Source organism: Myxine glutinosa, chromosome 8 (assembly GCF_964187855.1).
Source record: "Myxine glutinosa chromosome 8, kmMyxGlut1.1, whole genome shotgun sequence".
NCBI classification, from domain to species: domain Eukaryota; kingdom Metazoa; phylum Chordata; class Myxini; order Myxiniformes; family Myxinidae; genus Myxine; species Myxine glutinosa.
Genome location: NC_136268.1, coordinates 143568250 through 143595943, shown reverse-complemented (window position 1 = coordinate 143595943; position 27694 = coordinate 143568250). Strand labels below are relative to the sequence as shown.

The following is a 27694-nucleotide window of genomic DNA, read 5'->3' as shown; positions in this document are numbered from 1 at the left end:
CCACCCCCCCACCTACACACACACACACATCCCTCCACCCCCCCCTCCCCCACACACACACATCCCCCCGACACACACACACACACACACACACACACACCCCACCCCTAACACACACACACCCCTCCAAACACACACACACACACACACACCCCAACCCCCAACACACACACACACACACATACACACACACACACCCCACCCTAACACACAGAGAAACACACGCATACATCCCCCCACCCCCAACACACACACACACACACACACATCCCCCACCCCTAACACACACACAAACACATGCACACATCCCCCCACCGCCCCCAACCCTAACACACATGCACACACACAAACACCCCCACACCCCTCCCCCCACACGAACACCCCTCCACACATACACCCCTCTGCACACACACATATCCACCCGCCCCCCTCACACCCACACACACATACACACACACGCACATCCACACACACACACACATCTCCCCACCCCACTCCCAACACACACACACGCACACCCCCCACACCCACACACATCCCCCCACACATATCACTACACACACACACACACATCCCCCCCCCCCCCCCACACACAGCCACACACACACACACACACACACACACACACACCCCTCCACACATACACACACAAACACACACACACACAAACACACACACACACACACACACATCCAACCCCCCTCCTCCACACGCACACCCCAACCCCCCCCCCCCACATACACACATATCCCCCCCCCCAACCCACACACACACACACACACACAGACATCCACACACACGCACATCCATACACACACACAAACACACACACATCCCCCCCCACCCCATCCATTTAAAAAAATATTTTCGTTTAATTAACGATAGCTACCACCCGTGGAAGAACGTCCTGCCGTGGCATGACGTCATCCGTGGCCCGTGCCGTATGTCAGCGGAAGAACGAAGTATCCCGTCGATCGAACTTGGTCAAATTTTTCATGATTGTCACCAAATTTGTTGTGGTATTTTGTTAACTCATCCGAGGCAATACGACAATCGAAATCCGATTTGAAATCGGAGCCAAATTGACGCCGCAAGGTGTGCCTGCACGTGTGGATATTTTACCTGTGGAAGATTCACTTTGGAAATACGATCCAATTAAAATGTTAGATTTTGGATAACTTCGTCATTTTAAATCGGATTTCCACAAAATAAAGGTCACCATTGCTTGCAGATACCTCTCTTTCTCCTTAAAATTGAAGACAGGATGAACTTCAGAGCGAGAAATAAGCCGAGGCGGCGGAGAGTTTTACAATGTTATTTTCCAATGTAAATGACAATATCGTGTAGTTTTACGAAAATTAATCAGAATTTGCCCAGATTTGTTGCATTCGAATGTTAACACCCTCTAGCGACTGCCAAATCCGAAGACAATTTAATTTCGAGCTGCCCTTAGCTCGTGAGGTGGTTATGTCACATGGCCTGGTCAAAAAAAAGTGTTGTGGTTCTTCTTCTTCAGGCAATAACAACTTCTAGTTTCCAGACCGTACATCCAATCATCTTGAGATTTTGCACACTTGTTACTCTTCATGACTTCTACTAGAGTATGAAGTTTCACGTCGATCAATAAAGCGATTCAAGAGATATCCAATAAAATAAAATAAAAACTTTAGTTAACGATATCTGCCAAACCACGTGACCTATCGCAAATTCTAAAATGACATTTTAGTACACCGACATGCTGAACAGATCTGTGAATTTTCTCCTCGATTGGATCAAAAATGAGGGAGGAGCTAGGTTTTAAAGGTTCATGCTTAAAAACGTCATAACTCTGAAACCATGTGTCGGATGATGTCGCCCTCGCTGACTTTTTTGTTCGTCATGGGCATGCGATTCTGCTTGCAAAGTTTGGCCTCGATTTGTTCAGCCGTTGCAGAGAAAAAGGGGTTTTCGTGTTTTCACGAAAAACAAGATGGCGGCCGAACCACGTGACCTGCGACGTCATAATTACCATTCAAATATTCTACAGACCGAGTCACTCCTATGGTGAAAATTTTATCTCAATCGGCCCTATTATTGCAGAGAAAATGTTTTTTAAAGGAAATTAAAACTTAAAATGGCAATAGCACTGGGAGATGTGGCCTGGGGGGACAACATGGTGTGTTTCTTCTTCTTTCAACAATAAAGACTTATAGCTTCGCGACCGTACATCCAATCATCTTGAAATTTTGCACACGTGTTCCACTTGATGAGAGCTACATTGCATTAAAAATTCAAGTCGATCCATGCAGTGGTTCAAGAGTTACAAGCTTTGTAAAATATAAATTTCCATTATTTATTGCGGCCAAACCATGTGACTTATCAAAACGTCTCAAGTAACGATGAAACATCCCCCCATGAGGAACATTTGTGTAAAGTTTCCACTCGATATCTCCACAAATTATGGAGGTGATTCCATTTCTAGTTTGAAATTTTAAAACGTCATAACTCTGAAACCACGTGTCGGATGACGTCGTGCTCGCTGACCTTTTTGTTCGTCATGGGTATGCGAATACGCATGCCAAGTTTGGGCTCGATCCGTTCAGCCGTTGCGGAGAAAAATGGTTTTTTGTGTTTTTTCACGAAAAACAAGATGGCGGCCGAACCATGTGACGTATGACTTCGAAATGTTTTGCAATCTGAGTTTTTTGGGCGGTGCTGGAGCCACCGGAAGCGCTCCAGCCACCATATTCCTCCTCCCACAACACAAAAAAATCCCGTTTGCGTCAATACAAATACTTGCTTCAAGGTGCAGAGTTCCTACGAAAATTTCACCTTCCTACTTGATTTTAGTCCAATCCCGGGTTCCAAAAAAAGTATTGTTATAGTATTTATGAAATGCCATTGTGTGTTGCTTACTGTTGTAGCGACAGCGATGTTGTGATCAAAGAAGAAGAGGAATCCCATTTCATCGGTAAGTTACTAACAGTCCCATTTATTTGTTTTTGGGACTAATGGGAGAACAAGGATGGCAGACATTTGGCTTCAAAAGATGAGCTTCTCCTCCTATCCAGTTACTATAGAAATCAGTGACCTCACAGTTATTCGGCCCTCAACATATAAGACAACATAAATATTTTTCCAAGTAGCCTACTGCTGGTTTTTGAAAGTTCGAAGAAGGCAATTCGTGTTCTATAATGTTCGCATATATAATTAAATTGGCCTGGTCAAAAAAAAGTGTTGTGGTTCTTCTTCTTCAGGCAATAACAACTTCTAGTTTCCAGACCGTACATCCAATCATCTTGAGATTTTGCACACTTGTTACTCTTCATGACTTCTACTACAATATGAAGTTTCACGTCGATCAATAAAGCGATTCAAGAGATATCCAATAAAATAAAATAAAAACTTTAGTTAACGATATCTGCCAAACCACGTGACCTATCGCAAATTCTAAAATGACATTTTAGTACACCGACATGCTGAACAGATCTGTGAATTTTCTCCTCGATTGGATCAAAAATGAGGGAGGAGCTAGGTTTTAAAGGTTCATGCTTAAAAACGTCATAACTCTGAAACCATGTGTCGGATGATGTCGCCCTCGCTGACTTTTTTGTTCGTCATGGGCATGCGATTCTGCTTGCAAAGTTTGGCCTCGATTTGTTCAGCCGTTGCAGAGAAAAAGGGGTTTTCGTGTTTTCACGAAAAACAAGATGGCGGCCGAACCACGTGACCTGCGACGTCATAATTACCATTAAAATATTCTACAGACCGAGTCACTCCTATGGTGAAAATTTTATCTCAATCGGCCCTATTATTGCAGAAAAAATGTTTTTTAAAGGAAATTAAAACTTAAAATGGCAATAGCACTGGGAGATGTGGCCTGGGGGGACAACATGGTGTGTTTCTTCTTCTTTCAACAATAAAGACTTATAGCTTCGCGACCGTACATCCAATCATCTTGAAATTTTGCACACGTGTTCCACTTGATGAGAGCTACATTGCATTAAAAATTCAAGTCGATCCATGCAGTGGTTCAAGAGTTACAAGCTTTGTAAAATATAAATTTCCATTATTTATTGCGGCCAAACCATGTGACTTATCAAAACGTCTCAAGTAACGATGAAACATCCCCCCATGAGGAACATTTGTGTAAAGTTTCCACTCGATATCTCCACAAATTATGGAGGTGATTCCATTTCTAGTTTGAAATTTTAAAACGTCATAACTCTGAAACCACGTGTTGGATGACGTCGTGCTCGCTGACCTTTTTGTTCGTCATGGGTATGCGAATACGCATGCCAAGTTTGGGCTCGATCCGTTCAGCCGTTGCGGAGAAAAATGGTTTTTTGTGTTTTTTCACGAAAAACAAGATGGCGACCGAACCATGTGACGTATGACTTCGAAATGTTTTGCAATCTGAGTTTTTTGGGCGGTGCTGGAGCCACCGGAAGCGCTCCAGCCACCATATTCCTCCTCCCACAACACAAAAAAATCCCGTTTGCGTCAATACAAATACTTGCTTCAAGGTGCAGAGTTCCTACGAAAATTTCACCTTCCTACTTGATTTTAGTCCAATCCCGGGTTCAAAAAAAAGTATTGTTATAGTATTTATGAAATGCCATTGTGTGTTGCTTACTGTTGTAGCGACAGCGATGTTGTGATCAAAGAAGAAGAGGAATCCCATTTCATCGGTAAGTTACTAACAGTCCCATTTATTTGTTTTTGGGACTAATGGGAGAACAAGGATGGCAGACATTTGGCTTCAAAAGATGAGCTTCTCCTCCTATCCAGTTACTATAGAAATCAGTGACCTCACAGTTATTCGGCCCTCAACATATAAGACAACATAAATATTTTTCCAAGTAGCCTACTGCTGGTTTTTGAAAGTTCGAAGAAGGCAATTCGTGTTCTATAATGTTCGCATATATAATTAAATTGAAATGAAAGATTTAAAAAGCTGTAGAAAAAAAAAATTGAGAAGTTTACTGCCGTTGATGCACCGTCTTTTACACCACCTTATTTAACACAATCAATTAGTCATTCGTCCCTACGTCCTTTATGATGTCCCTAGAAACAGTAAGTTTACTGTTTGGAATGATTTTCAATTTTGTTTGTCAGACAGAGGAAAAAAATTTGCTTACTCCTTTCTGTGCATGTGAGATTGGGATGAGATTCCATACATTTTGCCAAATTTAGAACCAAAGTACTGCTAAACTGCAGGTTCGTATTCCCATTCATGTTTCAGTGTTCAAAATACTATCTATATAATAATAGCGTAAGGACTCGACTTTGTTATCCCTTTTACGCCGCACCCAGTGACCCGATGCCCACGGCACAAAATTTACGATCTACGAACCACGCTCTTTGTTTATCACGTACAGCCAGGGCCGGCGCCAGACTATTTTGCGCCCGAGGCAAGGCCAGCTACTTGCATCCGCCCCCCCCCTCAAATTTTTTTTTGCCAACTTCGATTATTAAAAACATGTTTTGCAGAAAAAATAAAAAGCAGAAAACTTGAAACTGCTAAATTTATTTTAAATTGCAAGAATAAGTACCCTACAAGAATAAGTACAGAATAGAGTTCAAGAAGAGTTTCTGCTATAAAGGCACCTGTAGTCTCCTTTAGTGGAACAAATCCCAAGAAATGTTCTCTGATGATAACTTCAGACTCTGACATCTCATTATCTGATGGCATTATCTATTACTAGGGCATGCCCGTACTATATATATATCTAAAATTATATCCCCCCCCTCTATTTACATGAAATGGTTTGGTCCATTCGCAAAGCCAAAGCGAACGGCTTGCGAGTACGGTGACAATCCCCCCCCCCCTCTATTTACATGAAATGGTTTGGTCCAAAGCGAACGGCTTGCGAGTACGGTGACAATCCCCCCCCCTCTATTTACATGAAATGGTTTGGTCCAAAGCGAACGGCTTGCGAGTATGGTGACAATCCCCCCCCTCTATTTACATGAAATGGTTTGGTCCAAAGCGAACGGCTTGCGGAGTTTGGTAAAGAAATCGCCATAGCGTGCACAAACGCGCAGGAAAGCGAAAGAATCGCAAATTAGTTTTAAAACATAGTTTAACGCCAACATAGCGGCAACATAGTTTGCCAACGTGAAATAAATGAATACGCTCTCAAATGTGCCGTCCGAGGCAGAGTCTGTTCGGCACGTTCGGCACACGTGATAACTCGCTGCTCTCTGATTGGTTGAATCGTTTTTTGGACATAGCTCGGTAACTACTTCTCTGATTAATATGAAACCTTGAAAAGGCACATCCTCGGGTCCCCAGCAATATACCTGGCAAGTTTAAAGTATATCGGACCCATGGTTGTCGAGAAACAGCGGTCACAGACAAACACACAGACACACAGACATTCACACAGAGATTACTGGAATTATAGATAGACTAGGTTGTGCTAGGACGTGCCCGTACGTGGGTGCCCGTTCCTTGCCAAAAAAAAAAAAAAAAATGTCTTCGCCCATGCATGCATGGGCGTGCCCATGGGCCCATGGGCGTGCCCGTAAGTGCGTGATGTGACCGTACAATGAATGTATCGTCCCGACGCCGCAGCTCGGATGGCGCTGCAGTTAATCGGGCCTGTATCGGCAGAGTTATTATAAACGTGTACTACAATCGATCATACCTTACAACAATCAACACAGATTGCAACGTCAAATAAATGAATACGCTCTCAAATGTGCCGTCCGAGGCAGCGTCTGCTCGCCACGTTCAGCGTCACTATGACTATCCGTAAGTCCGGAAGTGACGTCCTCATTTGACTGTCCGGAAGGTCGCATATCGCAGTTACGATGAATCGCAAATTAGTTTTAATTAGTTTTAAAACATAGTTTAACGCCAACATAGTTTGCCAACGTGAAATAAATGAATACGCTCTCAAATGTGCCGTCCGAGGCAGAGTCTGTTCGCCACGTTCGGCACACGTGATAGCTCGCTGCTCTCTGATTGGTTGAATCGTACCCCTCTATTTACATGAAATGGTTTGGTCCAAAGCGAACGGCTTGCGAGTACGGTGACAATCCCCCCCCTCTATTTACATGAAATGGTTTGGTCCAAAGCGAACGGCTTGCGGAGTTTGGTAAAGAAATCGCCATAGCTCGGTAACTACTTGTCCGATTAATATGAAACCTTGAAAAGGCACATCCTCGGGTCCCCAGCAATATACCTGGCAAGTTTCAAGTATATCGGACCCGTGGTTGTCGAGAAACAGCGGTCACAGACAAACACACAAACACACAGACACACAGAGATTACTGGAATTATAGATAGATGAACAATGAACTATTATATTTTCCTTTTATTATGTTTTTTCTTAAAACAATAATTTGTATAAAACTGTGATCCTTTAAGGTTCAGTGATGCGCCCCTCTGATGTCTGCGCCCTAGGCGGCTGCCTAGTTGGCCTAATGGTAGCGCCGGCCCTGCGTACAGCCACACTCGAAAAATCTGAATTAGTCGACTTTGGGGCCCAAAAGCATCCGATTAACTGCCGATACGACGCCATATTACGACGCCATCGTATTGGCGTCTGCTGGGCGAAGGCGATGCAAGCCGTCCGCTGATTGGACAGTTGAGTGGTGTGAACATGGGTGGTGTGAACCAAATGGTCTTTTTATTCCCTTGAACATTTTAAATTAGGATATATAAGGAAACGTCTTTATCGTCATTTTAATAAAGTTAAATGGAGTGACGTTGCGATACTCGGGGTGCGTTGCATAAATCCTCGTAACTCAGAGAGGTGTAGCAGGTGCGAGACGTAAGGGAGCTTAAAGATAACGAGCTGAAACAGACGAACGATATGTCAATCTCTTTCTACACTGAACGGAAATAAAAGTATGAGAGCGGGAAGGCATGGCCTGAGCACTTCGAGCAGAGAGGACTGATTGGACTTAACTTAAAGAGAAAAAATTGGAGCTTAACGGAAGAAGAAGTTCCCATGAGCGCTGCCGTCACTTATCGAGGTGTTGAGGTCTGAAGAGATGAGGTGGTTTCTAGGAGCGATTTGCACGTTTTTACTGCTTGAGGTGAGTTCGGTTCGTGTTTTGTGACTCGTATAACATTAAATTGCAACCCCCAACTTTTTTCCTGAAATTCCTAGTAGTGTTCATTTGCTTTATACCGTGTACCCCTCTCTCCTCCCCCACCGGCCCACTCCCTTCCACAGATCTATCGACGTCCTTGTTATCCCCAGTCGGAATTGGGATGTGGTCCCATGGTAAAAACCACTCTTCGATTTTCCCGTCGCCGTTGGCCTCAGCATCCATATTGCTAAGAATGCCAACTTTGCTTCTCCGGGGCAGAGGGTATTCAATAGTCTCTTCTACACATATTCTTCTTTCCTTTTTTATATAATAATCTTTCTGATCTAGATAATATGTAGATGTTCTTTTCTCAGGGAAAGGATAGTGTCTGATCTTCTCTTCTCCTTTCTATAGATATAAAGCTAAGGCTTTTCTGTCTTCGTATTTTTTACCATAGGTTTCTGCTGTATAACCATATAATGTTAATATATGACCAATAGAATGAAGACAAAAGTTTTTTCCCCTTTTTCAAATGACAGATTTTAAAAGTGGAAAATTGCAAAACAATGAAGAACTCGATCTTCATTACAATGTAGGTGGCTTGAAATAAAGATAGCCAATTACCATTTGTTTTTACAAGAAAACAATAACATGCCCTTGGTGAAAAAGCCATACAAAATGCAGATCGATAGTCTTCTCGCACCATTAGCATGAGACATGAAAGTGATACATTATTTTCTCTTGAAGTACACTTAATCAAGCAAACAACAACAACAAGAAGAAGAAAAAAGAAGCAAAAGTTCCAATACGGCTTTGAAGTATTCATAAGCAATTCACCGACTCCTACATTCTCCAATCCTCGTGCTTCATTTCCTTTCCTCTCTTACCATTTCTTAAACCAAAAACCAGAAAGGCACTCAGTTGAGCACATACCTTCGCCACAGGGTGATGGGTTTATGTTTTGTATCCACCGATAGGTCCGAATCCAGATCCGGCCTGAGCCAAAATCGAATCGGCTTTTTCTTGTCACCTAACCAACTCATCCACAATTTTGTCATAACTCGTCCATAACATCTTGAGATATAATACTCAACATGATTTTTGACCTTCTCTCTCAATGGTGGCGAATCACTAAAAAAAAAAAATAGTATCCAGAACCGGCTCCAGAACTTCATCAAAATCGAATCAATTATTCCTCGTCACACACCCAGAGCAGCAACGAAGAGCAGCAACGAAGGCTGGAAAGGGTGGAAATGCGAATGGTTCGGTGGATGTGCGGAGTATCGTTGAGAGAGAGGAAGACAAATGATGAATTGCGAAAGATGATGGGAATAGAGCCTGTGATTGATGCTGTGAAGAGGAACAGGTTGAGATGGTTTGGTCATGTGTTGAAGAAGGATGAAAGTGACTGGTTGAGAAGAGTGATGGAAATGAATGTAGAAGGAAGTAGAGGACGGGGAAGACCGAGAAAGACTTGGCTAAAGATGGTCGAAGAAGAAATGTGGGCAAGGGGGTTAACAAGGAGAGATGCAGAAAATAGGGCAAGATGGAGAGGATTGTCATGGGGACCGCAAGGCTAACCCCTGCTCCAGCAGGGAAAATGGCCTTAAAATGCCTGTTGTTGTTGTTGGTGTTGTTGTTGTACACACCCAACCTGTTCACCAAGTTTAGTCCGAATCCATCCATAACTTTGAGATATCGTACTACATACAATTTCAGCCCTATCTCTCAATGTTGAAGAATGACAAATTCTCATTTCCGAATTGGTATTTGGATCTTCGCCAAAATCTAATCAATTCATCCTTGTCACATGCCCAACCTCCACCAAATTTAATCTGAATCTGAATCCGTCCACAACTTTTTGAGATATCCTGCACACAGACAGACAGACAGGGTTGAAAACGTAACCTACGTTCACCTTTGTTGGGCCGAGGTAATACCGCACAATCAAAATAGAAAACAAAATGTATTTATTTATTTCTACCAATAGAGCATCATGTACTTACCAATTGTGTATTTATTTGTTTTTAATCAATTAAAATGTATTTATTTGTTTTTACCAAATTGAGCATGTACAGTATACTTTGTCGGCAATGAGATGGCAATCAAACTGTTCAAAATGCTTTGGCATTTGTGCATAGGTGGAGAGTTAATGCATGCTTTCACAAAAAAATGAAAGAGTCTGGTGAAAAGTAAAAAATAAAAATAAATAAAACCAAACAAAGGTCATCACAAGTCGAGGAAGCTCTGACAAGTTAATTGAGGCATAACTCGACGTATATTCATTAAATAGTTTTCTCAATAACGGAATGTCTCGATAAAATAATTAAAGGTTTATTGAAAAAGACATTAACTTACTAATTGGTGTTTTTCTTTCATTGGATATAATGGACGATACTTTGTGTGAAGAAACCCTTACATTGGGTGAGGGAAAATGAAAGAGAGGAGGTGAACATAAAAAAAAACCTCCTTCCTACTATACGATTGGTGTCATATGCCACATGCGTGCTTCCTGCGAGAAACAAGGTGCGAATGCAGTTTAATAAATAATAAAGTCCACCTCAAGTGGCAGCTCTTGCAGATTTCAGAGCAGCAGAAGCAAATCAGCTAAGGCAGCAAATAAACTGCTGTATTTCAGCTTTGAGCAAGCAATGGTGTCCACAGCTCACGGAAAAGGCGTCTACAGGCTTTTGCCAGATGCCGATGTCACTCGTCGATGGAGGAAGGTCGGGCCGAGGTTTTCAGCAGATGCCAGCCCCGTACGACGCATGCTGGCACAATGGTACCATCTTCTTCGCCGCGATGATTGTATTTTTCATGAGCATAGCAACGGTCATAGGGCCAACACCACCAGGAACGGGGGTAATGTATCCGGCCACTTTCTGCACTCCTGGACACACAACACGTGCAAGGAACATCTTCTAAAATGCCTTCTGGCCTCGCCCCAATGCAACAAAAATTTGAAAATTAGCACGAGCTGATGTAGCCACAATACTGCACACATCATTGATGCACCGTCGCAAATCTGAGCAGAAAAAAACTATCAGTGTTCAAATAAATAACCAGTCTTGCTCGTGAAGGATAGTGTCGGTGATGGATTAAATGCCCAAAATGTTAGCTTCCCCATAATTCCCAACGGAAGTTACCACATAATCCGATCAACATTCTGGCAATTCTGTGCATTGCATCAATGTTCCACCATTTCAGAATACACAATCTAAAATGCATTTCAAAATAACATATAATAATAATAATAATTCATTTATTTTGTATAGCGCTTTTCCAGAAGCCCAAAGGCGCTTTGACAGAGTGGAAAACATAATGCATAACAATACATGAAAACAACAATTGCAAAAAGACAAGAATCAAGAAAACAAACAGCAGCGATATACGGCATATATATAAGACAAGAATCAAAAAGACAAGACAAGAATCAATAGGGAAATATTTAAAGCAAAAGGAGGGAGAAGGAGAAGAGATAGTCAGGGGTTAAATGCTGTGGGTTGAATGTTGAATGCAGCGTTGAACAGGTGGGTCTTTAGTGATGTTTTGAATGTGGTGAGTGAGGAGGAGTCTCTGATGGTGTGAGGTAGTGAGTTCCAGAGGGTGGGAGCAGCGATGGAGAAGGCCCTGTCCCCCCAGGATCTGAATTTGGTCCGGATGGAGGGGGTCAGGAGGTTGGTACCAGCAGAGCGGAGGTTGCGGGTGGGAGTGTGTCTGGAGAGGAGGTCAGCCAGGTAGGATGGGGCCAGGTTATGGAGGGCTTTGTATGTCAGGAGGAGGATTTTGTACTGGATTCTCTGGGGGATGGGGAGCCAGTGAAGCTTGTAAAGGACGGGGGTGATGTGGTCACGGGTCCGGGAATGAGTGAGTAGACGGGCAGCGGAGTTCTGAATGTATTGGAGTTTATTGGTGATTTTTGAGGGTGAACCATAGAGGAGGCTATTGCAGTAGTCCAGACGGGAGGTGATGAAGGCGTGGATGAGGGTTTCTGCAGCCGTGGAGGAGAGGGATGAGCGGAGACGGGCAATGTTTTTCAGGTGAAAGAAGGCTGACTTTGTGATCTGTTTAGTGTATTTGTCGAAGGAAAGGGTTTGGTCAAAGATGACGCCAAGATTCCGGATGTGAGGGGAGGTGGATACTGGGATACCGTCGATGTTGAGGGCAAAGTTATGGGTGGATTTTGTGAGCGTTTTTGGGCCAATGATGATTATTTCAGATTTATCACAGTTAAGCTTGAGGAAGTTGATTTGAAGCCAGGATTTTATTTCAGTGATGCAGTTTGTCAGGATAGAGTGGGTGTCGGTGGAGACGGACTTGGTGGAGATGAAAAGCTGGATGTCATCGGCGAAGCAGTGGAATTGGAGACCATGACGGCGGATTAAGTGACCGAGCGGGGACAGGTAAAGGATGAAGAGGAGGGGGCCAAGAACTGAACCTTGGGGGACACCTTGGGGGAGGGGAGCAGTGGGGGATTTGCAGTTATTGATGGAGATGAACTGGCATCTGTCAGAGAGGTATGATTTAATCCAAGAGAGGGCAGTGCCGGTGACGTTAAAGGTGGATTCAAGTCGGGTGAGGAGGATAGTGTGATCGATGGTGTCAAAGGCAGCGCTGAGGTCGAGGAGGACGAGAATGTTGAGGTTGCCAGCGTCAGAGGAGAGGAGAAGGTCGTTGGTGATTTTGAGGAGAGCAGTTTCAGTACTGTGGTTGGAGCGGAATCCGGATTGGAATGTTTCATACAAGTTATTGGCAGAGAGATGATGTTTGAGTTGAGTGGCTACAGCGCGTTCCAAAACTTTTGACAGAAAGGGTAGGTTGGAGATGGGTCTGAAGTTGTTTAGGGTGTCAGGGTTTAGACCAGGTTTTTTTAGAATGGGGGTAACAGCAGCAATTTTGAGGGAAGGTGGGACGATGCCTGTAGACAGGGAGGAGTTTATTGTTGCAATGATAAGTGGAGAGAGAGCAGGGAGGGAGGCTTTGACAAAGCTGGAGGGGATGGGGTCAAGAGTGCAGGTGGCAGTTTTCATTCCTATGAGGAGTTCAGAGAGGTCAGTAGGAGAGATTGGGGAGAACCGAGACAGGGGATGGCAGGACAAGGGGGGGCAGGTGGTTGGAGGGGGAGCGGGTGCGGCGGTGGTCAAGCTGTTGTAGATGTTGTCAATTTTGCGTTGGAAGAAAGAGAGGAAGGAGATGCAGTTGTCTACTGTGAATGACTGGGTGGTGGTGTTCAGGGGGCGGAGGAGTTTGTTTATTGTCGAGAAGAGTGCTTTTGGGTTTCCGGAGCCAGAGTGGATAATTTGAGAGTAGTAGGCAGAGCGGGCGCGGGAGAGGGCATCTTTGTAGTGTTGTATGTGGTCCTTGTAGGCTTGGGAGTGAACTGTGAGACCCGTTTTATTGCGGAGTCTTTCAAGTTGGCGAGCACGAGTTTTCATCAGGTGGAGTTCAGGGGTAAACCAGGGAGCAGAATGGGTGAAAGAAACTGTTTTGGTTTTTACAGGCGCAAGCTGGTCAAGGCAGGAGGAGAGAGTGTGGTTGTAGTAGTCAGTGAGGTCGGAAGGGGTGTGGAGGTCAATGAAGGGAGAAGTGGACATTTTTTCAGAGAGGGTGGATGAGAATGAGGTAGGTGAAAGAGCGTTTAGCTTACGGAAGTTGATTGTGCGATAATGCCTTGGTGTTGGGGCGGGGATGTTGATGGTCAGAGTGATGGCTAAGTGGTCAGAGAGGGTGAGGTCGGAGCCATAGAGATGGTGCAAATTTAATCCAGTGGAGCAGACAAGGTCCAAAATGTGACCACGGATATGGGTAGGAAAGTCGACATGTTGAGTGAGGTTAAAGCAGGTGAGTAAATCAGTGAAGTCAGTGGTTATTGTGGAGTCAGTGGAGTCCATGTGGATATAACCCGTCTCTCCTTGACTACCACACCTTATCTTCCTCCCCCACCACCCCTCACCTCTCAGCCCCAGGCCCCCAAAAAATCTGAATCTGCAGCACCCCCCCAACAATTTTTGATGTTTGTGCTTTTCCTCAAATAAATGGAAATATCTTTCAAGATGTTTAACGTTTGAAGCAAACTTCCTGACTTCATCATAGAACTACGGATTACTTTCAATTAGCAGTAATTAGCCATTCCTTTCATGCCGTGAGGCGCATAGGCCTGCTGAAGCAGTTTCATTTGGCGAAGGAGTACAATCCTGGATGGGGTCGCCACTCTGGCGCAGGATACTCGAATGGCTTATTACCCCAGTAAGCTATTACTCATTTCGCCGATCTCAGAAGGATGACAGGCCGAGTCAACCCCACGTGGTGTTGATTCAACGGAGCAAGAAAGAGGAGCTCAATCTCAAGACCCCAATATCTTAAGGCAGCCACCTTAACCGTAAAGCCAATATCATGCATAATTAACAGTATTTGCAAACCATTCAATTCCACCGAAAAGTAAAACCGAATATATATGAATGATCGTTTTAAGGCCATTTTCCTCGCTAGAGCGGGGGTTAGCCTTGCAGGCCCCATGACAATCATGGTTCCCTCTTTGAGGCAATGTTTTTATGGCCGGATGCCCTTCCTGACGCCAACCCTTGGTCACGCTCTTACGATGCGCAGGGATACAGTGTACCTATTCTAAATCGGGGTACACACCGGGATCATTCATCCCAGCAAACTGGTACTCAATTTGCCGACCTCGGAAGGATGACAGGCTGAGTCAACCCCCCTGGCGTTTATTCAGCGATCGACCGGGATTCAAACCCGGGATCCTAGGATCCCAAGCCGGCACCCTAACCGCTAAGCCAACACCGGGCTAAACCGAATAAACAAGGAAAACCGAATAGTATATAGAAATAAAACAAGGAGAATGGCTGAAAAATTAACAAAATGTGATGGCAAACTGAAAATAGGAAGGAAATATTTTTTTAATTTCGAAGATTACTAAAACGATAATTTCCAAGTCACAAATGAATGTGTACAGTTTCCCTCTCTCTCTTCATTCATTTTTTGGTCAATTTGATTGCAGCAGAAAACATAAACAAGAGCGAGAATTGCTTTGCAATACATGTCCCCTACCAAGTTTCAGTTCAAAGTGTTAAGTTACAGAACGAGTTTCAGTTCAATATGTTAAGTTACAAAACAAGTTTGAGTTTCAGGGCGTTTTACCAATCTTCACGGAGTTGTGGCCTCTTTGCTTGGAACAAGATGGAACCGGTAGGGGACATGTATTGCAAAGTGATTCTCCCTCTTGGTTAAATTGAAGTACTGTACTGCAAAACTGAGGGTTCAAGCATGATGAAGGCAATTTGCATTATACAGTTAAAATACATTTAAAAAAATTATTTTTATTTTTTGTACACAAGATCGAGGCGCATGTGAGAGCTAACATTAAATCACATAAAAAAAAAAACTGCCACATAAAACATACGATAAAGGGAGCGGGAGACAAGTTGGGGAGGGGAGAGGGGGAAACACACAAGTACAACAGTAGAGAACAGGGACATCGGGAGATCTGTGGGAGGGAGGGGGCTTGGGGGGTGGAGGCATGGGGGGGGGGTGTGGGGGGAGAGGTAAAAAAAAAAGCAAAAAAACACATGGACACTGCTAGGACTTCCAGGAAAGAAGTCGGTATTTCAAAAAATTGGATCAGGAGTGAATTAACGGGGGTAGAAAAGATCAAGGTTTTGGATGGGGGAAGATAAGAGAAGGTAGTGAACAGCTGTTTTAAAGACCTGGAGGGAGGAGTGGGATTGAAGAGAGTGAGGGAGTTTGTTCCAGAGGTGGGAGAAAAGAGGAATGAAAGAGTGAAGGTGAGCAGAGAGTCTTGATTTTGGCAGTTTCACCATAAGAGGGTTGCAGCAGATCTAGTGCGACCTGCAGGAATATTTGAGCACAGACAGAGCTGGGGGAGCTAGACTGGAGAGGAGTCCGTAGCAGACAGAAAGACCACCAACCTGCCTGCGGCGAGTGGAATCTCCCACGATGAAGCTAACTCCGAGGGCCTTTCACTCAACGATTCTGAAAGCTTTGGTTTCAACAGCGTGAATCTGAGCTAGGTGTGAGGCAGGACCACCAGCCCAGAGGGGAGAGCAGTATTCCATTGAGCTGTGGATGAAAGCCTTGTAATGTGGTAAGGAGCTCATAATTAATTCTAGTTGGTTAGTCTAGTTAGTCTTTAATTCCAGTTAAAAAGAGGTTTAAAGGTGTATAAATAAAAACACTGGGTTTTACCGCAATTTTCACAGCGTCTATTACACCACCATATTTAACAAATACATTAGTTATTCGTACCTGCTGTACATGTCCATTACGATGCCCTTACAAACAGCAAGTTTTCTGTTTGGAATGATTTTCCATTTTGTTTAACTGCCAGGCAGGTAGACAGGGTATAAATATTATCATACACATGCGTGGTCTCCACGTGTGGTCGGGAAGAATTCAAAACCAAGGTACGGTAAAACGACAGACTTGTCTTCCTACTCGTGCTAAAAATATAACATTTGATTTTAAATAGGTCGTTCCTCAATCACAAACTGACTGATGGACGGGTAGATATTAACCAATTGCTTAACCCCGCATTTCGCTTCACGTGCACGGGGTAATAAATGTCCATGAGGGATCAATTATGGGTTACTAGCAGAAGTACCCGGCATTGCCGGGTGGGGGAGGGGAGGGGAAGGGGAGGGGAACGGGGGAGGGGGGTGAGCGAGCCCCTTGGCAAAGCGAGCGATTTTTTTTTTCATAGCGTCATAGCGTCATAGCGTTTCATAGCGTCATAGCGATTTTTTTTTTCATAGCGTCATAGCGTCATAGCGTTCATAGCGTCATATCGTTCATAGCGTTTCATAGCGTCATAGCGATTTTTTTTTTCATAGCGTCATAGCGTTCATATCGTTCATAGCGTCATAGCGTCATAGCGTCATCACGTGATCGCGTGATCGCTCTGAGCGAATCAGCGCTCACCTGCTCTGATTCCGTTGATTCCGTGCGCTGAAATGCGCTGAGGTAAATATGAATAAAAAATATGGATCGTCAAATATTTTGAGTTCGGCCATGTTCGTCCCAGGCTCAATGGCCATGTCTATGCCAAATATCAAGCACGTAAGCCTCTCCGTTTAGGAGTCTATCGGTAACATCACACACACACACACACACACACACACACACACACACACACACACACACACACACACACACACACACACACACACACACACACACACACACACACACACACACACAAACTGTGTTTTATATATATATATAGATGTGTCCGAAGCGCTAATGCATAATGTTGGAAATAAAACGCACCTTCAAAATCGACATCTCCAATCAGCCTGTCCTGCCCGCTGGCAGCATCTGTGATGCGCGTAATTCCGACATCGATTACAGCAGCACCGCGTTGAACCATGTCATCTGTAATGAGTCCAGGAATGCCTGCACACATACACCACACAAAAAAATGGAAGGTATATCATGCATAACTTTGAACCTGCTCCAAATAAAACCTGATACAAATTCTTTAACAAGATGCAGAGGGGGAAAGACATGTCCACAAACGATGCAAGAGGTGAGCCACATTTACGTCTAATAAAAATACAATTTTCCTTCAAGAGCATTCTGGGAGAGGGAGTGTCCCATCTCTCAAAGGTGAAGAATCACTGGAAAAAAAAACAAACTCAGATCCAGATCCGGATCTTCATAATATAATCATTTCATCCTTGTCACATACCCAACCTCTCCACCAAATTTCGTCTGAATCAATCCACAACTTTTTAAGATATTTTGTTCAAAACAGACAAACAAACAAGAAGGCATAAAGCAGTGAAAATAAAATAAAGTAGTATACTGAAGACCAACTTTGGATGCACCGAAATGTTTGAAGTCAAGGTAGGATTACACCAGCGATCAGTTTTAATCCTCCACTGTTTGTAATGGTAATGGAAGAATCGACGAATAATGAAAGGTTAACAATTTCCATGCAAGTTATTGCACACCGATGGCTTAGAATTGATTGCTGAAAGTGAAAAGAAGTGAAAGATACGTTTAAAAAAAAAAGTATAAGTGCAACCAAGAAGAAAGGTTTACACATCAACATTAATAAAATGAAGGTTATGGTGAGTGGTGAAGAAGGAGAAAGGAAGGAAAACGGAAAATGGCCTTGTTTAACATGCGGAAAGGAGTTGGATGCAATACAATTCAATGTAGACACATTATAGATGGTGTCACAAGAGGTGCTGTGGAATCACTGTAAATCTGGCAACAGAAGCTGAGATTTTCACATGTAAAACATGTGAGGATCAACCAATTGAAGAGAAAGACGAAGAACAAAAAGAAATGCTCCTTAGCTCAGAATTCAATTTAGAAAAGGTCAAAACCCCATTTCTGTTCCTCGGAGACATGATAGAGGCATCAGGAGGAGCAGAATTAGCCGGTCAATCAACTAGAGAGTTCATAGTACACCTTATCCCGCTCAGTATTGAGATAAAAGGACAAATTTGATTGGTTGAGATGATATAAAATGCCATAAGATTTTGGCCAAGTACTGTTAAACAAAAGGTTTTTGAAAGTACCAAAAAGGCGATTTGTATTCTGGTGTTCAAGTATACAATTCAATGGAAATAAAATAGATTTTAAAGGCTGTAGAAAAAAATTACCGCAGTTGATAACACCATCTTATACATCACCTTATTTAACACGCAACGATAGTTCTTCATGCCCGCTGTTTGTGTCCTTCAATAATCCTTAAAAACAGTAAGTTTCCAGTTTGGAAGCATTTTAAATTTTGTTTGACTACAAGACAAAGTAAAAAATGATTAAACATAAATAAATAAATATCGCACCCATGTCCAAAGGTAGGCGTTCAGTTTGGCATTTTAAATATGAAAAAGGAAAAGCCTAGAAATGAACAAAACCCTTTGGAATTACCCTTTAGAATCCATTAGAATTACCCTTTAGAAACCATTAGATTTATCCTTTAGAACCCATTATAATTACCCTTTAGAACCCATTAGAATTACCCTTTAGAATAATACACAGTGGGTTAAGAAAGGTTTTTCTTCTTCATTTTTTTGAAGGACATACATAGCAAATATTGAAGCGGCTTCACCGCATGAAAATTATCTCACCTCTCTCTACGCATGCACAATCAGGACAAATTCAGAGCCAAAGTACTGTTAAACTGAAAGTTCATCTTCCGATTCATGTTCTGATTCGTGTTCAAATGATAACATTCAAATTAAATAAAATTCGATCATAAACTGGCGTTTGTGGACAAAAGGACAGATAGACGGAAGCGAACCAATTGTTTAGTCCCGTTTTATACTTCACATGCACTGGGTCAAAAACAACGGGAAATTCCAATTAAAAAAAAAAACAAGGATCTACTCTCGAGTCTCTCACCCGCAGCAACGATGATAATATCAGCAGAGCACGTGAAAGCTTTCATCTGTTCCTTTGGTGTGTACCTGTGTGTAATAGTGACTGTGGCATCACCTGCAGAACAAAAGCAAGCAATTTTTTTCACAATTGCCAACGACCTCAAAACCCGACCTGTTCGAGGGGCAGCAGCCGAGCAAATAAAATCCGAAACAACAAACACAAAACGAAACTACTTTGTTGGAGAATTGGTTTATTTTGTTGGAGAATTCGTTTGTTTTGTTAGAGTTTACCGCAACTCAATAATTTGTTTGAGTCTAATTCCTTAATTGTTGAGTTCAAAGCAAAATTATACCATCCATGCGTGAAAACGAATCATCTTCGAGATGACTTTGATTAAGATTTTACAAATTTTGATACAAAATGAGACCGATAAATTAACTGCCTGGCTGACTCAATCCATTAAAAAAAACATTTCAAATGAAGTATGTAATTTATTCTCCACAATACTTTTAGAGAAACATTAAAATTAGAAGGGTGAATTAAATTAAACCGAAGGAAGAACATTACGCGACACCCAAGACCCGAGCATAAAAGGATATGCAAAAGTATTGTCGCATCGGCTAGTTGACTCATGTCAACCGTCGCACCGAGAACCCGGGGTTTCACTCTCACGTATGAACAAATGATGCCCAAATTTACACTGCATTCATTAAACATCCTCTCTTCCTTCCTCCGCAACCCCCCCCCCCCCCCAAAGGATCGGTCAAATACACACACTTATTTATTGGCTGTGGACAAGCGAACAGAGGCAGAAGGCGGGAAAACCCTTCTTATAATTACGTGGTTTATTAATGAACATGGAAGAAGAGGAACACGAGATGCTAATATTAAATAAACGGAACAGACAAACAAATAGGGAAAAAGGGAACACACAAATTCATAGTACACATGAAAGAGCTAAACCCCCAAGCTTTGGCGCTGAAAATGCAGGATTTGCTCCAGAACAAAGGGGAACAAAACAGGCCCGGACTCGAGTAGGCACAGGCTGGTTTCAAGCTGCCCCAAAATGGCACCGTGCAGGCTGGTGTGGAACAGGGATGAAGACGAGAGGGTCGATGGTGGGGAGATGACTCCATGTTTTCTCAACAGTCCGTACAAGAAGAGTGAAGAAAGAGAGAGAGAGAGATATGATCATGATCTTAGAATCTCTTGATCTGGAAGAAACCCAAGAGCATATGTGGCTTTTATTATCTTTAGCCCGCCTTCATGCATGGCAGATGCCTCTCATTGGCCTCCCGCTGCCAGTGGGAGGAGCAGCCTTTCAGTTCATCAAGCCCGTCTCCAGAGCTCCATATTTCATTGTACCATCCTGGCCTGCAGTCCTTGGCCAAACAGCCCATGTTGTTTCATTCCATATCAGCACGGTGTGCTTTTCTGGTACCATAGTGCCCACAAGTCCTCCACCTGTCTTTCCTGGACAGGAGGTCTACACAAAACGACTTACCCTATACTGATCTATGATGGACAGACAGTCACTGCCTCCTCAGTGCAGGTAATACATACAACTTACCTCTGACGGGTCCTTGTTACAAGAGAAAATCTAATCGACTCGACAATCTGGGCCAAGCTAATCTTAACACATTCTAACTTTAGATCCCCTCTACCCCCTCCCACATAACAGTATTTATTTTACTATTTTACAAGAGGCTGAATAGTTGAACATGCAGATAACTTAGCCCTCACAAAAAAAAATGCAGATCAAAACAATCCCTGTTAGAAGGAAAACAAATGCAAATTTCATTAATAATCATGTTTCTTCCATTAAACAGGACATAAAGGTATTGTGGACAGGCAGGGTGGCCTAGATGTATGCACACTAACCCCTCTCCACTGGGTTTGAATCTCTCATGGAAAGATATTGCCCATTATCTCCTGAACCAATTTCCCAGGTGGTCTTGTGTAATACATCTGCCTGTTACCTCACAAACAAATTTCCTGGATAGTCTTGGTTAATCTGCCCACCTATTATCTCAGTAATCAATTTTTGGGATAATATGAGGTACATCCCACATTTAATCCTCATGGTATTGTTTGAAGCTCCCTTAATGTTTGAAGATTATGCATACCTCCCGGGCGTTCATGCTTTCCATCCGAATGCAGGAGCATTGCTATGGGCAAGCCCACATTCTTGGATCGGCCAGCGACCACGACGTTTCGCCCAAACGTTTCAATACCTAATAGGTCAAGAGAATACAAGCTTGTATCATATCAACATGAATGGCAAGGGTAGAGTATTCATGCAAGGCTGTTTCTGTTGTGAAATATATAAATGATAGTCAATCACCAGAACTACAATCTATTAACTTCTAGAATGTCTTACGGATACATCACTTCCGCCTTTGTTGTTATTATATACTGTAAGGATTTTTAGTTTCAGGTAATGTTGTTGTTAAATTTTTTGTGTGAAATGGAGATGACTTCAGTCGAAGGTAAAAATAAATGTTTGTGAAGGAGAAAGGAAGACGATGCAAAGAGGCCGGAGGAGGAGAGAGGAGGATTGGCAGGGAGAAGACGGCCATGAGAGAGATACAGCCGTAAAGTCGCATCGGGGTTGCGAGCGGACTTTTTTGATTTAGGTCGCGAATGAGTTGAGGCTTCCCAGGAAAGGGATTGCCCGCGGCATCGTCATATATTGCGAGTGCAATTAAACCTGCGTCTCAGGTTTTATCACCAAGTGTGAGTCATTGTTTAAGGGAGCCAGTGCCTCCATTACGGGCCGATACACCATTTCGTACTCGAAAAAGAAGAAGAGGCTGTCTGCTTGGTGCATCTTGTTTTGTCGTTTGGGATTTCCATCTCGACCTCATCGTGTTGATTTCCGTTGGTTTCCATATCGGCCCAATTCCCATGTCGACCTCTCACCTCGTAACTCCTCATCCACAGCCGCGCCAATACCTGCCTGCTGTTTTGCCGTTCTGCACGATTTCGAGCTTCACCGCGTTGGGATTTGTGCACGGACTTTGGGGAATGTTACATTCCACTCACGTTTGGCGTATTGTGAGTTTATTGCTTTGAGAGCATTGGGGAAATAATGGTACCATCATATGTATTGTTCATTTGATGCAAGTGATGTATTCATTGTACTTTCTTTTATAGTATTATTGTGTATGTGAGAGTTCTTAATACAATTACTTGTTTTGTTCTACAATTGCATTGGTGTGATTTTACCATGGTTTATTAGAACACTCAAAATAACAAATCTTTCTGCCGTGTTCCCTCTTGAGACTGAGGTGCACCGTAACCAGGGTTTGGGGAGGTAATATGTAAAAAATGTCAAATACAGTCGGACTTCAACATTCGCGGGGCTATGTTCCAGGGACATGCCATGAATATCGAATCCACGAATGTGGGGACATCGTTTCAATGGGAAATGGGGGGTGGGAGGATGGGGGGGGGGGGGGGGGTGGGAGGATGGCGAGGGGAGGGTTGGAGAGGGGGGGTAGGTTCCCAGTGGTTCCTGATTCTCAGAAAATCTCATGAACGTCGAGGAAAAACAATGAATATGCCTGCGAAAAGAATGTGAAATGGTTTATGCGTGGCTGGAAGTGGTTTTATGCGTGACACGCTTTTAGAAGTGTCATGTGCGTGGCTGGTGGTAAATTGGTTTTTTCGCCTGCGAAAAATCACGAATACGCGGGACACAAGGTCGCGAATGTAGAAAAAGGTCGCAATTTATCAACCACAAATACGCAGAACCCGCAAATTTGGGGACCGTGAATGTCTGAGTCCAACAGCACTTCAACTAGCATCGTCTGAGAAGGTTGTGGAAACGGACATTTCTTTCTGAAACAGTTATTTGTCATTAATTGCTAAATCAAGTTATTGGAAATCACAGCAGATAAAAAAACACTAACCTGTGCGCTGCAGGATTTCCCAAACAGCCCAGGGTGTGGCAGGAAGTATGGATGGTTGGTCCAAACAGAGCCGTCCAACATTGCTTACGTGGAAACCATCAACGTCCTTCTCCGGATTCACCGCATTGCAAATTGCTCGTTCATCCATGTGCTCTTGGGTATAAATACATACATTTCATTAGATATGCACAGGCTGTGGGAAAACGCATTATACGGCAGTGCTTTTAGTAAATTGTGGAAACAACAAACAAATACCTAAATTAATCACCAAGTCTAAAGATCAGTGGCTCAAATCAATACAATAAGTGGCATTTGTTCTTTTTTATTTACTCTAGGTGACGATTAAGATTATCGCGTGTGTGACATTCCGTGACAACACCTGCTAGTCCTTTTGCCTGAAGATGAAACTGAGCAGTGATCGGTCAGATTTGGAACAAAAGGTGGGTTTTGTTCCCACCTGAAACTAACAGCTTTAGTTACTTTATTTTCTGTTCCTGCCAAAAATAACAGACCCAAAGATGGCTTTTCCATGCAATGCATTAGAGAGAGAAAAAAATGGGAAGCTATTGTTATTATTTTGTATCCAGCCTGTGGCTGCTGGTTGCATCATTGTTGGGAGTGCAGCTGTGCCGCTGATGCAGTTCTCCCTGTTATGAAGCAAGCTGGTACTCATTTTGCCGACCTCAGAAGGATGGCAGGCTGAGTTAACCCACCTGATGTTATTTAACAACACGACAGGGGCTCAAACCCAAGACCCCAAGCCAGCCACCTTACAAGCCAGACAACAACAGGCTTAATGGGGAGTAGGGTAGCAGGAAAAGGAAATACTGTACTGTTATTCCAAATTTGAAAGATTTGAAAGCCTGGTGTTGGGCTAGCGGCGAGGGTGCCAGCGTAGGATCCTAGGATCCTGGGTTCGAATCCCGGTCGATCGCTGAATTAACGCCAGGGGGGTTGACTCAGCCTGTCATCCTTCCGAGGTCGGCTAATTGAGTACCAGTTCACTGGTAATTCCCTGTTTGTCGTAAAAGGCGACAAAAAGGGTTGGCGGCAGGAAGGGCATCCGGCCGTAAAACATTGCTTCAAAAAGGAGACCAAAAAACAACAACAACCACGGTTCCCGAAAAAGGCCAACCCTCGCTTTGCGGGGAAAAATGGCCTCAAAAGGTGTTTTTTTATTTATTTTATTCCAAATTTGAAAGATGGCAAATATCAAAAAGAAATTGAGTTCCAAGTTCCAATATCAAATTTTGAGTTAAAATTATTTTCCTGTTTTGATCACTATGACCCAACGTCCCCACGTCCTGGGGCATAAACCGGTGGTCAAATCAAAAAATCGTTACCTATGTCTTGCGTTCAATGTTATTTGCATTTACAAAGTTAAATTTGAAATGTTTTTTAAAATGTGGCCGTATTTGCATTTTCTGGTGTTTGACCTTTTGACCCCACCCAAAGAGGGGGTGGTGGGGGGGGGGGGGGGGTGGCGTGCCAGAATAATGCTGTTTTGGCACCTTTCCATGTGTCCAGAGGCAGTTTGGAACTCGGTAGTGAGTGTTGCAACCGAGGACAGACGATTTTTACGCTGTTACGGATTCGTCACTTCCGTTGTGGTTTTCATCCACTGTAAACATTTTTGATTCCATGTAATATTATTGTTGTCGTTTAAGGGAGATAGAAATTACTATTTTCAAAAGGTAAAAAGTTAAAGTTTGAAATGAAACAGGAACCAGACGACGATGAAGAGGAAGAAGAGAAAAAGAAGGCGGAGCGAGTGAGTCGGAGAAGAAGCATAGTTGCTTTGCGGTCTGGAGCGAACGTTGGCGAGCAAGAGTCACGAGTGAACTTTGGGTTTCCCAGGAAAGGGATTCCTGCGACAGAGTTGTTATCGCTGTGACAGATCAACCTGCGTGTCAGGTTTTGCGGTCGATTCCGAAGAGAATCATCGTCGGGCCGTTATGTCTCGAGTACGGGCCGTCAGCCATTTTGACTCGCGCGCTTTGCGCGTCGCGCAAGTTTTCTTTGCTTCGCTTCAGCCGTTTTCACCGCATTCAGACGTTTATCTGGCGCGTGTGTGTGCAACGTAGATTTTGAACGTAAATTTGCGGTTCGCCGACTGTGAGCCGTGAAACGTCCATACCCGAGGGTGTGATTTCCCAGTCGCCTGGAGGGCGCCTTTGGATTTCCCAGTCGCCTTGAGGGCGCCGTGGCGCAGCTTTGGCCGCGTGACTGTGACTGTCAACCCAACTGGATTCTTGTCTCGATTAGACATCGTTCTGACGATCGCTGGAGCGGATCGACTTTGGATTGAAGCCGGGATCGACTTTGGCTTGAAACCGGAACCAACTTTGGGTTGAAGCAGGGAAAGAGACATTGGGAATGTTCTTGTTTCACTCACTTGGAGCACAGTGAGTTATATATTACAAAACTGATGGTACCATCATAGGATATATATTGATTGTACTTTTGATTAATATTATTGTTGTACTGTTATTCTTGTGTGATCTTAATACAATATTTGTTTGTTGGTAACAATTGGTGTGGCTTCACCATTTATCTTTGACATACAGAATAACACATTTTTCTGCCGTGACTCCTCTCGGGGCTCGGAGGTACACCGTGACCGGGGGTTGGGGAGGAGCACGTAACAACGCGCCACGTGCTTCAGCACTCGGGGGTCCCGTTCTGTGAGCTTGTGTGGCCTACCACTTTGCGGCTGAGCTGTTGTTGCTCCTAGACGTTTCCACTTCACAATAACAGCACTTACAGTTGACCGGGGCAGAGGTGTGGGGGGAGGATAAGAGGAGGTGTGGGGGGAGGAGGTGAACCGATTCAGGAAAATACTTCAACATACTTCAACAGATCTGCAGCTGCAGTTTAACATAAAGAAATGGAAGGTGATGGGTACGAATAATGATTATAGGGATTACATGATGGGGGAAATCTTGGAGCAGGTCGCACAGGAAAGGACCTGCGGGTGGTAATAGATACATGAGTAAGCAGACAGGCGAATGACAAGCAGATAGAGATAAAGCAAACAAGGTTTTAGGTTGTATGGGGCTAAATTATAAATTAAAGGAGGTAGTGTTAACACTGTACAGGAATTTAGTGAGGGGCCTCATCTCAACTATTGTGTATAGTTTTGATCACCACATAATGAGGAAGGACACAGCTGCCATAGAGAGGGTACAGTGTAGAGTTGCTATATTGATTCCAGAGCTAGCCAGACGAAGCTACGGGGAACGGTTGAAGTAGACAGGAGTTTGTATATTAGAAAGGAGGCGATTATGAGGGGAGCTGATGGAAATGTTTAAGATAGTGGAGGGTATGGACAAGATAGGTCCAGTGGAATTTTTCAGCAGAGTAGACGGTGTTAGGGCCAGGGGCCATAGATTGAGGGTAATGAAGATGAGAGTTGGGACAGTTTTAGGCAGGGGTCTTTCAATCGGAGAGTGGTTAATGCATGGAATAATCTCCCCAGAAAGGTAGTGCTAGTGGAGGGGTGGGAAAGGTTCAAATTGGAATTAGATAAGTACCAGGATGCATTGGAGATAGAGGATCATGGGATATTGGGAGGACTTGTAGGTAGCTGGTGTGTGTGTATGGGTGACGGATACTGGGTTGGTGCGTCGCAGGCATTATGGGCCAAATTGACTCCTCCTGCACCAAAGTTCCTCGTGTGTATTCGCTAACCAGACATTTGCTAACCATGCAAAGGTTACAGTGCTAACCAAACATCAAAGTCAAAATATTTTCACCTGGCAATGGGAGCTGCACCAAGAGGCCGTCTACATTGGCGTCCGAATTGAGATTGCCAATCAGGTCCAAGAGCTCTCTCTGCGATGTAGAAGCTGGCCTCAGCACGGTCTCACTGGTAATTCCTGGGACAGGAAACAAACAAATCAAACACCAGATTTTTACGGCGTAGCCCATCGGGCAAAGCCGTCTAGAACAGTGTTTGTCCATCCGTATGTATGTCTGTCCCCTCAAACATATACCAATCAGAGCTGAGGATCTGGTCACATGGCAGGGTGATGTGATTACGTCTGATGTCATTACGGTGGTACAACAGCTGACTCTCCACACAGCACCATGTTGATTTATATGTCGTTCAGGCCGAACATATCGTCGAACTTGTCATATATCACAATCGCCATGCTCTACGTCTACGTTTATCATTCAGTGTGAAACACAAACAAACTGATTGTTAAAATGACCATCAAATATCGAAAGCATCGGCGTTATGTCTCTTCCAACAATATGGTACGTATAGGCCTTAGGCCGCATGCCTCATCTTCGGACCGCTTCGGACAAATTAAGCCCAGGTTTCTTTATACAGTAGTGTATCGTTTCAGTAGTATCGTTTTCGTAATAATAATAATAAC

The 27694-nt window shown here is 43.6% G+C and overlaps 1 protein-coding gene across 1 annotated transcript in view; it reads right to left on the bottom strand.

Annotated features, from left to right (window-relative positions):
* Positions 1-9981: 9981 nt before the first annotated feature.
* The window catches only part of LOC137432976 (bifunctional methylenetetrahydrofolate dehydrogenase/cyclohydrolase, mitochondrial), a 59027-nt gene continuing 41314 nt past the window's right edge, over positions 9982-27694 (bottom strand). The window contains exons 3-8 of the mRNA XM_068125335.2: positions 27068-27190; positions 23313-23465; positions 21525-21632; positions 19420-19512; positions 17329-17454; positions 9982-10918 (exon numbers count right to left, since the gene is read on the bottom strand). Of these exons, the coding sequence (XP_067981436.1) occupies positions 10770-10918; positions 17329-17454; positions 19420-19512; positions 21525-21632; positions 23313-23465; positions 27068-27190 (752 nt within the window). The 3' untranslated portion in view covers positions 9982-10769. The remainder of the gene's footprint in view (positions 10919-17328; positions 17455-19419; positions 19513-21524; positions 21633-23312; positions 23466-27067; positions 27191-27694) is intronic.